The 15,440-nt window shown below is 40.0% G+C and overlaps 1 protein-coding gene across 1 annotated transcript; it reads right to left on the bottom strand.

Annotated features, from left to right (window-relative positions):
* Nucleotides 1-731: 731 nt before the first annotated feature.
* Nucleotides 732-14,963, bottom strand: MRPL45 (mitochondrial ribosomal protein L45). The gene is made up of 8 exons (XM_006176379.3): nt 14,805-14,963; nt 13,734-13,911; nt 13,197-13,314; nt 10,579-10,677; nt 3,050-3,098; nt 2,043-2,192; nt 1,420-1,593; nt 732-1,224 (listed from the first exon to the last, which is right to left on the bottom strand). Exons 1-8 carry the CDS (start codon nt 14,868-14,870, stop codon nt 1,138-1,140), a joined length of 921 nt encoding a protein of 306 aa, XP_006176441.1. The 5' UTR covers nt 14,871-14,963; the 3' UTR covers nt 732-1,137.
* Nucleotides 14,964-15,440: the final 477 nt, after the last annotated feature.

The raw sequence follows: 15,440 nt of genomic DNA, 5'->3' as shown, positions 1-15,440 counted from the left end.
GTCAGAACAGTACTTAATCCTTAACCCAAGTGATAAATTCCTTAAAAGAAAATGCTAGGCTTGAAAAACAAATATGAGAATTAAGGTCCTGATTTTTAAGGGGAACCTACATGGACTGATCAAAGTAATAGTACCATAAGCCAGGCTTGCTGCTGGGATAGAGCGATTTCCCCTGTATACCTCAGACGACACAGGACACACCTGCATGTGAAGTCCCACATCGTCCTCCCTCCAGTCCTCCCAAGTGGAGCTAAGGAATGAATAAGGAGGGGCTGGGCTGTTTTACTCTGCACAGGTCCATATTCTGGTACCTTTGCCTCCAATGTGGGCTGGAAAGAATGGTCACCATCTCCAAAAGGTGCTAGAGATCAGGGAACCAAGACTTACTTATAGATTTCCCAAATGTATCAATACTTCCATGGCCCTTACCTCCCTGACCTTTCCTGAGATCACACCAGGATGCAGCTGGTAATTAAGAACAAAATCCAAAGTATGAGGGTTAAATGATTTCTTTGGATTTACATTCTTCTCTGAAATACAGATGTTGATTCAGTGAGCCAGTGTATGAGAAAAGACACTCTTAAATGACATCATCTTTTATAAACATTCTTTTTCCCAAGTCTGGATTTCCTGGAAATCACATCACTCACAATTAAGACAACTTCCATTTCTGCCATTTGAAGGCTGGTCTACTTCCAGCCTGAACCAGGAGAAATGCACAGAATCCACCATAATTGGTCCAACACCCCACAGAGCTTTATTTCAAACTCTAATCCCTGCCCTGTAATTATAAAGAAAGTTCTACCAGTTTGCTCCCAACACTTCTTGCTGTGGGAAAAGCTATCAGATATTCTCTGAAACATGCTGTCTTTTATCTGGACTCAGAAACTAGATATAAGATTTAAAAAAGAAGTGGGTCCATGGCTGTGCATAGCAGCCACCCACCAGGGCCCAGCCACCAGCAGTGGTTATTGAGGACAAGACTGCTAAAAAGACCCAAGCAGGTCAAGAGAGAACAAAGGCAGTTCTTCCTAGAGCATGAGGAAGATGGATGATTTCACAGCTCCCAGACTCCCAGACTTCACAGCTTCCAGCCACCTGACCACCCACGCTTCACCCCCGGAGTCATTTTTGCCATCAGGCTAGCTGAGGCTTACGGGCCTCTCCCTGTGGATCTTCATACTCTTCCCAGGGTTTCAGCTGGGGGCCAGGGATCATCACCGTCTGAAAGAGCAGGAAACTGAGTTATCTACCATCCAAGTCCATGGCTTATCCAGGAGAGATCACCCTCCCCTCCAGGGCCACCCCTAAAAGGAGGATTCCCCTTCCCTGGTGCTGCATCACCCCCTCTCTCCACTAGGTGGAGCCCAACAGGAGTGGCTTAAGATGCCATGTCTTAAACCACACAAGCTGCTTCACCTGAAGGATGGGCTGCTTAGGCGGTGCCCATGGGGGAATGATCTTGCCATGCATTCTCCAGCTCCCATAGGGGTTCACCAGGTGCTTTTCAAAGACAACATACTCCAGGACATCCCTGGGCACATCTTCCTGTCCATACATCAACCGGCCAAACCGGTCATAGATGGCCAGAGTCTGCAAGGGTGAAAGCAAATCTGGTCTGTTAGTCCTCAGAGTTGTTTTTTCCTCCATTTTTTTTTTTTTTTTGTAACCACACAACCATTTTTGAAACATTTTTGAAACTAGAACAAAAAACCTTAATGGGGAGAAACAAAGTATCCAGAATTCTGAATGTAGACTGATGAACCACTAACAATTTACATTTAGAGGGTTCTGACTCGGGTGAGGGTGGGGCGGGGTGGGGCGGAGATGTAGTCCAGGAAGGGTGAGAAAGAATATTCTCACACCGGTAGTAGCAGAGCTAACATCCAGCAGTGGGAAGGGTGCAGTACCAGGGCAAGAAAGACCATGGAGAACCTTCTCTTAGAACTCACAGTCCTGGGCCGCTGTACCCAGGACTCAGCGGTAGGTGCCCAACCTGGGAGTGAATAAAAGCTGGGAGGAAAGCAGACTGGTGCCTCTACCTGCCGGGTGTGCATGCGGACAGTGATCTGGCCATACGCGTTGCCCTGGTTCAGCAGATTTGAACAGCGAACCTGTACCACCTGGGGTGGCTCTAAAGACTCTACGAAGCTCCAGCGGACAGTCTTATATTTGATGTCCCAGACCATGTCCTGAGGGCAGAGGAGAATAAGTTCAACTGTATTTTCCCATTCATGTAGGGGCAGTTGGTACTTCTTTCCCCATCTGATCTCACTTCTTGTGATACTGTAGGCAACATGCAACATTTCCCACCAAATGCTTTTTGTCCTATCTTTCCTCTTACCTTTCCAAGTTTTGCTTAAGCTACTGCTCAAGCTCACTTTACAACTCTTTTCATTTTTAAATCACAACTTGAAACCCACCTACCTCCTTGAGGACCCTTCTCCAAATCAACGAAGGCTACACTTCAAACTGCCAGCTAACACACCATTATCCCTCCCTTTCATGACTGCATGCATTTCTGTTGACTGCGGCTTTTTTTTCCTCTCACCTTTTGGCAGTGATGGGTGAGATCTTACAGGGCTACAAGGGCTAAACTGCTAAGACTAGGTTAGCTATGCTTGTCCCTGGGGAGATGAGGCAAAACTGACAGAAACTGAAGTTCTTGTTCTTGAACCCCTAACAGAACCACAAAGTCTTTATTCTTGGGGATCTCCAACAGTATCTAGTACCCCTGTTACCACACAATGTAAGCCTCATGAACACTTGTTAAATCCTTTATTATACTGCAGGCATGTGTAGGGCAGCCCTCATGTGGCCCATCCCCTGATTTTAGGATCTGTAGTCTCAGTACTGCTTGTTGAGGGACCCCCTCTTTTCTCATTTGAATGGCCATTGCCAGAGTCCATTTCAAATCACTGTCATTCAACCAAAACTAATGGAACTTCAGTTTTTTTGCCTTAAACTTCCTATACTTTCAAAACCAGAGGTGCTATCTAGAATCTGTCTAGTCAGGCATCCCACAGTTCTGAGGAGGATGAGAACCTACCGGAAAACAGTTTTCAGTTACCAAAGTATGAAGTCGATCATGGTCTGAGCTAAAAAGGAAAGACATACATATCATTGACTCCTGCTTTTATGACACCCTGTATGAAAGCTGAAAATGGCCCTGAAAATGGAAAACAATTTCATTCATTTTTACCAACATATTCTGCACACCTACTATAAGCCAGGTAATATACTCAGTCCTAAGGACACAAAATGAACAATATGATTTACCAGAAAATCCTGAGAACTAATAGCAGTGTAAAGTTATTTTTGAATCGCAGCAGCAGCAGGAAATTCTCTGAAATTACTGTACATCCTTGAGATGGGCAAGTGATCCTTACTAGGACACGGGGACTGATTTTTGTTCTAAGCTGCTACGGGGACAAAATCCAACATAAATATCAACCAAAAGTTTACCTTATCTCCTCTGACTACAGACACACCATCAACACCAACTGTTTGGCCTTGTATCTTACACTCTTATCTTTGAACACAGCCAAAAGATAATCCATCTGTCTTTTCTGGTCCTTTCCACACAACCCCCCACCCCATCTCTGTTGCTGCCAGAGTGACCTAGTCATGCTGACTCTATGCAGTAATAGTAAGAAAACAGACAGCAAACCTCAGCTCCTGTACATACAAGACCTTAGGAAGGTTCCTAACTGAAGGGCTTCAAATCAACCTAAGAACACAGATTAGTTTCTTTCAGATATACATTCATGACTTTTCCCCACAGTTTAATACTTTCTGGGCAGTTTAAGTCTTTGCCCTTTGAAAAATTGGGTCTCTAATCTCAGAGTAGGTAATGGATTACATCTGTCTATCTGCTTCCCTTTCACCTCTATTCCTAATACAAAAGATTCTTAGTCATTTCCCCAACTGTAGTGCTAGACTAGACTGAGTTGTATTGACAGCTACCATGACCACCAGGCCTGGCACCTCTGAATGAATTCTTCCTCGTCACTATCCTGGCCTAGAAATCTTCAGTAGAAATAAATCCCCCCTTCTGCAAGTTCATTTACTATTTTGCAAGAGAACTTACCCTGAAAAATAAAAGGAAGACATCTGCTTCTGGCAACATAATCAACTGAGCTTACATGAAACCACTCCCACTATAAACATCTAGAAAGGATGGAGAGAATATAATACACACACACACACACACACACACACACACACACACACACACACACACACACTTAAAAATCTCTAGCCTCGTTTACAGGAAAGAAAGGTTAAGTCCCTAGATGCCAGAAAGGAAGAAGGAATTAAAACTAGAATGGAAAGAATACAACCTGATACCACAACAGCATAAGAGATGATTAGGGGATCCAGAAATAGGATCTGAAGGCTAGAGTTTGACTTTTCCCCAAACCTTGGACACTGGAAGGACAGGGAGTTGGAACTGAGATCCCTGCATAAAGCTATGACCCTCAAAAGAGTCCTGTACCTGCAGGAAAGGGAGACTAGAAAAAGAGTCCACCAATCTAGAGATAAAGCTTCCCTCTGTCTAGGCCTCTGAGTGGGTGGGGTGGCGGGGGGATCTTAAATACAAAAAAATCCCACAGAAACTGAAAAACTAAAGCCCTAAGCTTACATTATACTCAGATGTAGACATGGAATTTATGGTGTTTGGATGGTGCAAGAATTCCTAAGCTAAGAAATTAACACAGAAACTGACACCTGGCCAATGATATACCTACAGTATCTGGCAGAAACACACACAAAACCTCTCTGGGAGCATATTCACAACTTAGGTTGTTTAGAATTCCCTCAGAAGAACACTCGCCACTGAAGACGAGCTTACAATGAAACATTACAAAACATACCTGGAATCTATCTAACAAAATCAACAGACACAGATATCAAGCAGAATGATGGAGCAGGAGGCACTAGGAATGGGTCCCTCCACTGAAACAACTGATAAATTAGAAAAAGTGACCAGAACAACAATTTCAAAACTCTTGACATTGACTGCACACTTTTAACAACCAAGGGAGTGCTTGATGAAGGGCGAAGCCAGTGATCTTGGATTTAAGAACATATGCAAACCATCTACTACCCTCCCTCCCTCAGCCTTGCCATGACTGTGGGGATAGCGGCCTGTGTTCCTGGAGTGGACAGGTGGTGCAAGGCCAGGCAGTGGGGATCCAAAACTCTGGGGCCACACATTTTGGTCAGTCTGATGGATCGCAGAGAGAGCAGAGCAAACGATGCCACGGTTTTGGCCCTGCTGGCTGCAGCAGCTTCTCCCACTGACACCAATCAGAAGATTTAAAGGGATAAAGGGACAAGAACACCTGTTTTGTTTTTATTCAGCCAGACAATTTAGGAAATCTTTGCCAGGTCGCTGGCTGACTGCAGAGATAATGGAACAGAAACTTCAATGACTACACACAATAAAGAATACACCCTTACCAATACTAATTTGGAAAACTCACAAATGGATGGCAATGGCACTAATGAGCAAAGTCAGCAATTCCTGAGGAGTAGAGGAATCTGATTTCCAAAGTCACCACATTATAATATGTAGAATGTCCAGTTCTCAACAAGAAATTACAAAGTATACAAAAAACATGAATGTATGGCCCATTCACAGGAAAAAATTTGACAGAAACCATCCTTGAGGAAGCCTAGAAGTTGGAATTATTAGTCAAAGATGTTAAATCAACTGTCCTAATTATGCTCAATGAGATAAAGGAAACTATGGACAAAGAACTAAAGAAAATCAGGAAGCAATGCATGAACAAAATAAAAACATTGATAAAGAGAGAGAAATTATGCAAGGGAACCAAACAAATTCTGGAGCTAAAAAGTATAGTAAATGAAATAAAAAATTCACTGCAGGAGTTGAATGGCAGATCTGAGCAGGTAGAAAAGGATCAGCTAACGTGAGGATGCAGCAATTGAAATTATCCAGTCTGAGGAGCAAAAAGAAAAAAGAATGAAGGAAAATGAGTAGAGCCTGAGGGACACGTGGGACAACGTCAAGTACAGTAACATACATATTGTAGGAGTCACAGAAGAAGAAGAGAGAGGGGGCAGAAAAAACATTCAAAGAAATAACAGCTGGAAACATCCCAATCTGATAAAAGACATGAATATTCTCATCCAAGAAATTCAACAAACTCCAAGCAGAATAAACTCAAAGAAATCCACACTGAGACATACTACAGTGCAAGTGTCAAAACCAAAAGACAAAGAGAATCTTAAAAGCAGCGAAACAGAAGCGACTCGTCACATACAAAGGATCCTCAATAAGATTCTAGTTGATTTCTTATCAGAAACTATGAAGATGAAAAGGCAGTGGGAAGATGTATTTAAAGCCCTGAAGGAAAAACTGTCAACCAAGAATTCTATGATGGAAAAACTATCCTTCAGGAATGAAGAACTGTAGACATTTCCAGATAAACAAAAACTGAGAAAGTTCATTACCAGTAGATCTTTTTGTGATAAAAAGACTCAATGAACTAGGAATAGAAGGAAACTTCCTCAAAATGATAAAGGCCTTATAAGAAAAATCCATAGCTAGTATCATTCTCAATGGTGAAAGAGTGAAAGCCTTTCCTCTTACATCAGAAACAAGACAAGGATGCCTGCTTTTACTATTTCTATTTAAGAATACTGGAACTTCTAACCAATTTAATTAGGCAAGAAAAAGAAATAAAAGGCATTCAAATTGGAAAGGAAGAAGTAAAAAATTATCTGATTGCAGATGACATGATCTTATGTGCAGAATATCCTAGATTCCACAAAAAAGTAGGGCTAATAAAAAAATTCAGCACAGTTGCAGGATACAAAAATCAACATACAAAAATCAGTTTTATTTCTATATACTAGCAATGAATAACCAGAGAAGGAAATTAAGAAAACAATCCAATTACAGTGTGGTATTGATGTAAGGACAGACATACAGACCAATGGGATAGAATGGAGAGGCCAGAAACAAACTTTCACATAAATGATCAATTGATTTTCAACAAGGCTCTAAGACCACTCCAACAGGAAAGGACAGCCTCTTCAACAAATGGTGCTGGGAAAGCTGGGTATCTATACACAAAAGAATTAAGTTGGACCCTTACTTTATATTATATACAAAAATTAACTCAGTGGATCAAAGATGTAATTGTGAGAGCCGAAACTATAAAACTCTTAGAAGAAAACACAGGGGGACATTGGATTTAGAAATGATTTGTAGGATTTGATACTAAAAGCGCAGGCAACAAAAGAAAAAACATATAAACTGGACTTCATCAAAATTAAAACTTTTGTGCATCTAAGTACACTATCAAGAGAGTGAAAAGACAACCTACAAAATGGGAGAAAATATTTGCAATGCATATATCTAATATGGGATTAATGTCCAGAACACATAAAGAACTCCTACAATTCAACAACAAAATACCAGCCCAACTGAAAAATGGACAAAGAACTGAATAGATCTTTCTTCAAAGAAGATTTACTAAATAGCCAACAAGCACATGAAAAGATGCTCAACATCATTAGCCACTAGGGAAACGCAAAGCAAAGCCACAGTGAGATACCACGTCAGATTCATCAGGATGGCTATTATCCAAAAAATGGGAAATAACTAATGTTGGTGAGGATGTGAGGAACCCTTGGGCATTGCTGGTAAAACATTTCTGGGAATGTAAAATGGTGAAAACTATGGAAAACAGTTGGTGGTTTCTCAATAAATTAAACACAATTACAATACGATCCAGCAGTACCACTCCTAGGTGCATATTCTGGGTGAAAGTATTGAAAGCAGGAACTCAAACCTATACTCCAGTGTTCATAAAAGCATTATTCACAATAGCCAAAAGGTGGAAACAACCCAAATGTCCACCAACAGATGAACAGATACAAAATGTGGTGTATATATATACAGTGAAATACTATTTGGCCTTAAAAAGGAAGGAAATTCTGACACGTTATCACATGGGTGGACTCTGAAGACATTATACCAAGAGAAATAAGACAGTCACAAAAGGACAAATACTGTAAGATTCCACTTAAATGTGGTATTTAAAAGTCTCATAGAGACAAAAAGTAGAATATATATTACCATGTGCTGGGAGGAAAGAGCAATGGCAAATCACTGCTTAATGGGTACAGAGTTCCTGTTTGGGATGATGAACAAGTTTGGGAAATAGATAGTCCGTGATGACTGTATAACATCCTGAATGTACTTAAATGCCACTGAACTATACTTTCAAATGGTTAAAGTGGTAAATTTTATGTGTATTTTACCACAATCAATAAAAGCCCTTATTAAACTGATGATTTTTAAATAAAGTTACATTTTTTATTTTTAAAAAAAATCTATTGTAAAAAAAATGCAGGCATGTAAAAAAGACAAGAACTAACCAAAGCAAGAAGCAAAAAAAATAAGACAGATGTACAGAAATACAGATTTTTATCAGACACAGACTTTAAAATAAGTGTAATTAGTATGTTCAAGAAATCAGATGACAGAATGGATAATTTTAGCAAAGAATGGGGGACACACACACACAAACAAAATCAAATGAAAATTCTCAAAGTGAAAAACAGAAAATAAGTATAGAAACAAGAACTCAGTGGATAAGTTCAATAGCAGATTCGATACAACTGAAAAGAGGACAGGAAGATAGATGGCAAAATATCCAGACTGAAGCTGGAGGGGAAAAAAAAAGACTGGAAAATATAGAAAAGAGACAAGAGACATTTGGCACACAGTGGAAAGATATAATGTTATGTGTATTCAGAGCTATACACGAAGACAGAAAAGTGGAGCAGAAGCAACATTTGAAGAGATGTTCTAAGAATTTTTTTCAACACTACTAAAAAAAGCAGGCAGACTAAAGAATAGGAACCCAGAGCAGGATAAAGACACACACACACACACACACACACACACACACACACACACACACACACACATACACACACACACATCATAGTAAACTGTTGAACACTAAAGGTAGAGAAAAAAAATCTTAGAAGCAGCCGAAGAAAAAAAGAAATTCTAACTTCAAAGGAACAACAAGGAAAAAACAGCTAACTTCTCAACATAACCAAGAGAAACCAGAAAGATGACATCTTCAAAATGCTGACAGAATCTAACTACCAACCTAGAATTCTCCACCCAAAGAAAGCATCCTTTAAAAATGAAGTGGGGGCCGGTGGGGAACCACAGACAAAAAATGCAAGTGAAATAAAAACAAGGCAGAACTAAAAACACTAAGTAATAATAACATGGAAGACATATGAGGCAGTGATTGGAATTCAAGTGTTTGATGCTTCTCATGATATTGTCAACAATACATGTTAAACATTTTAACAATAACTACTACAAGAATAGAAGTAGAACATAATACTTCCAAACAAGTGGAAGAAGGAAAAAGGGAAGAAGGAAATTATATCAATCCCACAAATGAAAGGAGAAAAAGAAGCAAAGAAAAATCATGGTAAATAGAATGCATGAAATAACATGACAGGAAAAAATCAAACATACAAAAAATGACGTTGGACAATAAATAGGTGTCAAAAAAACATTATTTATGTAAATTTTCACAGTACATAAAACAATACTGTACACTGTTCGTAAATGTGTACACGTGGTGGAAGTATGAAGACATGCATGGGAATGACAGGGAGGAGTGGTTACCTCTGGGAAGGAAAAGAATAGTGAGGTGGGGCATTAGCTGTATCTATGATGCTTCATCACTATCTCTTCCCCCAATGGGCATCCAGAAGCAAATTTGGCAGAATGTAAACATCTATTACCTTGAATGGTACTTTTTAATATGTTTGAAATATTTAACAATTAAAATTTTTTTAAATTAATTTTATTTGTTTTATTTTATTTTATCTTATCTTATTTATTTGTAGGGTGGAGGTAATTAGGTTTACTTATTTATTTTTGATGGAGGTACTGAGGATTGAACACAGGACCTCGTGCATGCTAGGTACCACTGAGCTATACCCTCCCCCCAAAAATCGTTTTTTTAGAGAAATAAAATTAATGGATTTTAGAGTTCAAGTCTGGGGTCCTACCTGAAGCTGAGCCATAGCAGCCACAGCTCAATGAATGTCAGCAACAACTCTGATACTTAAGATTATTCCAGGCCCCTCATGTTGATTTTTCATCTCCCTAGCAGCCCTGACTTTTCCCTTGGTTGGATCAAGAAAAAGCTGGAAAATTTTTAAAAGAAACTTACTCAAAATAATTAAGGAAAAGAAATGTACATACACAAGACAAACACATAAAAAGGGTCAGGGTGAATTAGGGATCAGGCAGGGTGAAAGCAGCAGCCATTCAGCAGAGTCCCAACACTAGCTGGTGGAGCTGAGACAGACCAAATGGTAAAAACCCCCTGAATCACGGAGAGGAGTCAAGAACAGCTCCAGGCTCCAATTATTTCCCACACAGGAGTTCTCTCACTCTAGAACTCTTATCTGAAGAGAAAAAAAAAAAACAATCTGTGCGTAGAATAACTGAGAGCTGTGAGAATATAATGAGTTTAAGACAAAGAAATCACTTACTTGTTTAAACACAAGTGAGCTTCAATGAAGATATCCTTGGCTTTTTCAGGGAAGTCCTTTATTTTAAAATTAGGATCACTTTCTTTTATCTTCCGGATTCTGTAAAATTAAGCATGAGAATCATTTCTAAAGAAGACTTTATACAATTTCCATAACTTACAGCTTATATTAACCTCCATTAATGTCTGTCCACTTATTCAATAATCATTTTTTGAATGTGCCAAGTCCTATAAATTCAACCTTCTAACTCGTACTTCAGTCATTCGAAAGAAGGACCAGGGTTTCTCATAGTGAAATTTCAGAATTTTGGCATTAAAGAAAACATCCTATAAGCATTACGAAAGAAAACACAGGTTTCATACACAGACTTGAGTCAGAAGGACACAGGGCTTCTAACTACCAACATTAGAAGTTAGACAAAATAGAGTAGTGCGTTTAATTGAGAAAAAAATGATTTCAAGCCCAGAATTCTATACCTGGGAAAATTATAAATGAGGAGGGAAAGTAAAAGACTTTTTCTTAGCCTTGCAAGATCTCATTTACCAACTATCCAACCTTTCTCAGGAAGTTGCTGGGGAATGTGCACCACCAAAATAACTGAATAAAAAGTTATTCATGAAAGAGAAAGACATAAAATCCAGGAAATGGGGATTACAACATAAGAGCAAGACAAAAGGAGTATGAGGATGATTATAAAAAGTAGATCCCAAGATATACAGTGAGCCTAAAGAGTAAGCAATCCAGATTGAAATAGGTATCAAGGCTCCAGAGGGCTTTCTTATTGAAGATGACATTGATAAAATACTTAAATGTTTTCCACCTACTGAGAGAAAATTAATACAACCAGGGGTTCTGTTAGCAAATGAGAAAAAAGACACAATGCCAGAAAAAAAATATTACACAGGAAAAGAAAAGTGATGATAATGTGCTGCATGACTCAGCTGTCAATAGCATTCTCATAGTTAAAATAATGTAAACAGGGATTTCCGATGTAATCAATGGTTAATGTAAATATATTAAGAAGATGAGGGACACCATGACCCAGTGCAATTTATCTCAGGAATGCAGAGTTGGTTTAATACTAAAAAATCAATTAATGTAATACACCATATCAATAGAATAAAACACAAATATCACATGATCAAGAGAAAAGGCATTTGACAAAATCCAACACCTCCTTCACACTCTTTTCACCTCAGAGCCTTGCTTACACTGTTTCGTCTCCCTCGAATGCTATTACTCACTACACTCCTCTACTCAGCTAACTCTAAGCAACCCTTTAGTTCCCAGCTTTAAATGTCATTTCCTCAGGGAAACCTTCCTTGAACTCCCAGACCAAGTTATCTTTCCCTGTCATATGTTCCCACAGCACCTATACTCCATCATACCTATAATTATTTATGTACAATCAGGATTTAATGACTGTTTTCCTCCCCTAGATGTGAACTCCATGATAAAACCACATGTATTCTGTTCATCATCATGAACCCTTCCACTGAAGAGCTCACAGGCCAGGAGAGAAATACACAAGAGGAAATCATCACAGTATATAGTTATTAGAAGTAGTAATAATAAGTGCACAGTTACAATTATAACAAAGGCAGCTCCAAAAAGAGTCAGGGAAGGCTTAAAAGCAGATACAAGAGGGGAGGGCATAGCTCAAGTGGTAGAGTGCATACTTAGCATGCACGAGGTCCTAGGTTCAATCCCCAGTACTTCTCTAAAAATAAATAAATAAACCTAATTACCTCCCTTCTCCCTCCCCTAAAAAAAAAAAAAAAAAAAAAAAAACAGATACAGTCCTTGAGAGAAAGACACTTTCAGGCAAAGGAAAGGACGTGCAAAGACACAAAGACATAACACAACAATTGTCAAGGAACCAGCAATTAGTTTGGAAATGCTGAAGTTTAGGATGAGAAAAATGGAATAAGAAGAGATGGTGGAGAGTAAGGCAAAACCCAAATTATAAAAAGCCCCGAATACCACTGAAGAAATCTCGATTTTATCCTTCAGGACTAGGGAGCCACAAAGGAGTTTGAGGTAGAAGAACTGATGTGAGAAGATCTGTATTTAGATAAATATGTTATGGCCACATGAAGAATTAACACTGACTCAATATATTTGTGCATACAAATCAACATATGACCCTAAAGAACCTATAATTTACATACAGTCAGAGCTAGAGTGACAGACATTAAAAGTCTATGAAGGTTTTGGCTTCTGCTGCTTAACTAAGGCCCAGCCAGCTCCCTAGAACAGGTCTGTCTTCTTAAGCATTTTCTTACTCTCTTCGGTTTGAACTCTAAGATATTTCTCACGTAACTATGCTCTCTCTTATTATTACTTTAAATTTTAAAATATGTGATCAAAAAAGTGTCCTACGAACTTCAATATCAACTCTCTAAACGATGTGACAAAAACTACCAATCAAGGCTAAGATGCTAAGATTCAGAATGTCCACATTATTACACATTAACTACAGACTCTATTACAGAGAAAGTAAATATTGTCAAGGGAGTTAGATCCAACTCAATTAGCCCAAGATGGCCTCTCTGGAATAAAGCAGCAACCAGAAATTTTTATTCTAATATTGACTCCCAGCTGTCTCAGACACCTACGACAATTGCGATGCCACATTCTTCTTTAACCGCTCAGTTCTCTGTGCCAGTCCTTCCTTAGAAAGAGATGATATTCGGGCATCACCCTCAGGAGGAACATAGGCGTCAAAGATACCAGCTGTAATGAGAGAAGGAGAAAACTAAGAAAGCACTGAAAGACTAAGAAAAAGAAGTCATCTTGAGGCCATAAAAAATCAACAGGGCTCCTGGATACAAAATAGACTAATGAAATAGACTTTCATGTAGAGGGAACTTTATTGTGTTATAAAAAGTAGAATAAGATAATTTTAGTCTTCTTTCAGAGTCTCAGCTTCTTGTACAAAATGGAGAAATTTTACCTTTGCCTTCTAGCAAGTGTGAAAACAAGATCAAAGATGACCTCATGAAATACATAGTGTATATAAAGTAAATTACTGAGGCTGAACTGATTTTGTGGTTAATTAAATGCTATTAATCATAGTCCAAATCATTCCTCTTTCCAAGAAGATCTCTGTCAGAAGGATACTGGGTCAAGGTATCAGAAATACCATACCTCACCTGTACAGGCCAGATGTATAGGACGCTCCAAACGTTCAGGAGGAATCACCAGTCCTGCTTTCCGTGCATATTTTATAAACTCCTTTTCTGATTTGTATTTGGGTTTATAAGCAGGGGGTGTGAAACGTTTTTTGGTTCTCACTGGAACTACTGTTGTTGACTGAGTCACCAGGACTGGCTGGAAAACAGCAGGAAAAGGTTAGGTAACCTGGAGGGAAAAATCTATTCTGTACAAACTAAGCAAAGATAGAAAGTGCACCACCCAAAAAAATGACTTATAACAATTATAAAGCGATTTATCTTATCACAGCCACCCACTTATCACAAGGTGAAATGCACTATTTTAACAATTATGGAAGACTCTTACTAAGCCAGCAAGCAACTCTCACTAACATCACTCAACATTCACTAAAGGATCTCCTTTAGCACTTTCTCTAGTACGGGACTATGCCATCTCCTAGGGAGGCACAGTTGACGATAGCAAGGCTTCTGCTTTCAAAGAACGTTCAGTCTGATGAGGAACTTAAACACCAATCGAATACTGAAATGAACGAAAGAAAAGTCCTCTTCTTGGCATCTCCTCTACATTTACTCGGATTTCCTTCTGCTCATTCTATTGGAAGCCTCACTGTAAACTATTCTGTTGTTCTACTTCCCAAGTGATCAATAAGCTCTTCAAAGACCAGGTCTCTTTTCTCTCTTACCGTAAGGTTTGTTCAGGCAGGCACAGGACTCCCTTTTTTCCAACTACTGTTCAATTTAGGACATTTATAAAAATCAAACGGAGCAAGCCCATCATCCAAACCATTACTTCTTTCCCCTTAACACCTCCACGCCAGGCAGACTCCGACCAACCGAAAAAAACTTAATCCCTGAGAACCTGCTTGCCCTGATGGCCCTACCCAAGCTCTCGCACTCAGTCCCTTAGCTCAACAGCTGTGTCCCATCTACCTCAACTCTTTCCCGGCCTAGGCACGACTCGTTTCGTCCAAGTTCACCAAGCGAGTATTTCCCTCTACTCCGTCCTCCTCCTCCAGCCCCCAGAGTTCTTCTCACCCCGTCCCTACCCACCTGCCAAGACCACCATCCTAAAGCCCTGGATAAGCAAGACAAACCCCGCGGCAACGGGGCTGCCATTTTGCTCACGCAAAGGCCGCCGGGATGGGACTAAGAGTGAAAGAGCCGGGGGCAGGAAAAAAGGCGCATTGGGCGGAGCTAGCTCGGGTGTGGAATTTTCCAGGGCGCGCGCCCTCCGCCGAAGAGTTGAGTGGCGAGAACGCGCACGTGCCCGTCGGGGAGGGGGTGGGTGGGTGGAGGGAGTGCAAACTGCGCACGCGCAGTTATACGGCATTGGGGGCAGGGTGGAAGCACGGTTGTCACGCGCCAGGCGAAGAACGTGGAGCCGGAACCGCGCCTGCGCAGTAGGGTTTTGGTGGCCAGGGTTATCTGGTGGCCAGGAGTTTCTGCATTCCTGTAAGGCTGGGACATTGCTGCACCCTGTTTCCATTCCATGAAGAATGGAAAGGTGTTTTCCTCTTGAGACAAGTGTTTTCTTCAGTGCCTACTTGGATCCTGGAAAGGGCAAAAATGACTAGTTTAGGGATCTGTATGCGACCTCACTTACAACTTAAGCCTGAGACCTGGTTTTCCCAGTCTATACAGGGTGAAAAATATTTTTTCTTACTCTCAAATTAAGGTAATTAATGA

The sequence above is a fragment of the Camelus ferus genome, chromosome 16 (genome assembly GCF_009834535.1).
Source record: "Camelus ferus isolate YT-003-E chromosome 16, BCGSAC_Cfer_1.0, whole genome shotgun sequence".
NCBI classification, from domain to species: domain Eukaryota; kingdom Metazoa; phylum Chordata; class Mammalia; order Artiodactyla; family Camelidae; genus Camelus; species Camelus ferus.
Note: the sequence above shows the minus strand (reverse complement) of the source record. Positions and strands in the feature narration are given on the sequence as shown.

What these genes read in the sequence shown, in the direction of transcription:
- MRPL45 (XM_006176379.3), bottom strand. Translation starts at nt 14,870, where the DNA reads ATGGCAGCCCCGTTGCCGCGGGGTTTGTCTTGCTTATCCAGGGCTTTA. An exon ending in TAGGATGGTGGTCTTGGCAG is followed by an intron (nt 13,912 to 14,804) that starts GTGGGTAGGGAC and finishes GCTGTTTTCCAG; the next exon opens with CCAGTCCTGGTGACTCAGTC. An exon ending in TATACATCTGGCCTGTACAG is followed by an intron (nt 13,315 to 13,733) that starts GTGAGGTATGGT and finishes CTCTCATTACAG; the next exon opens with CTGGTATCTTTGACGCCTAT.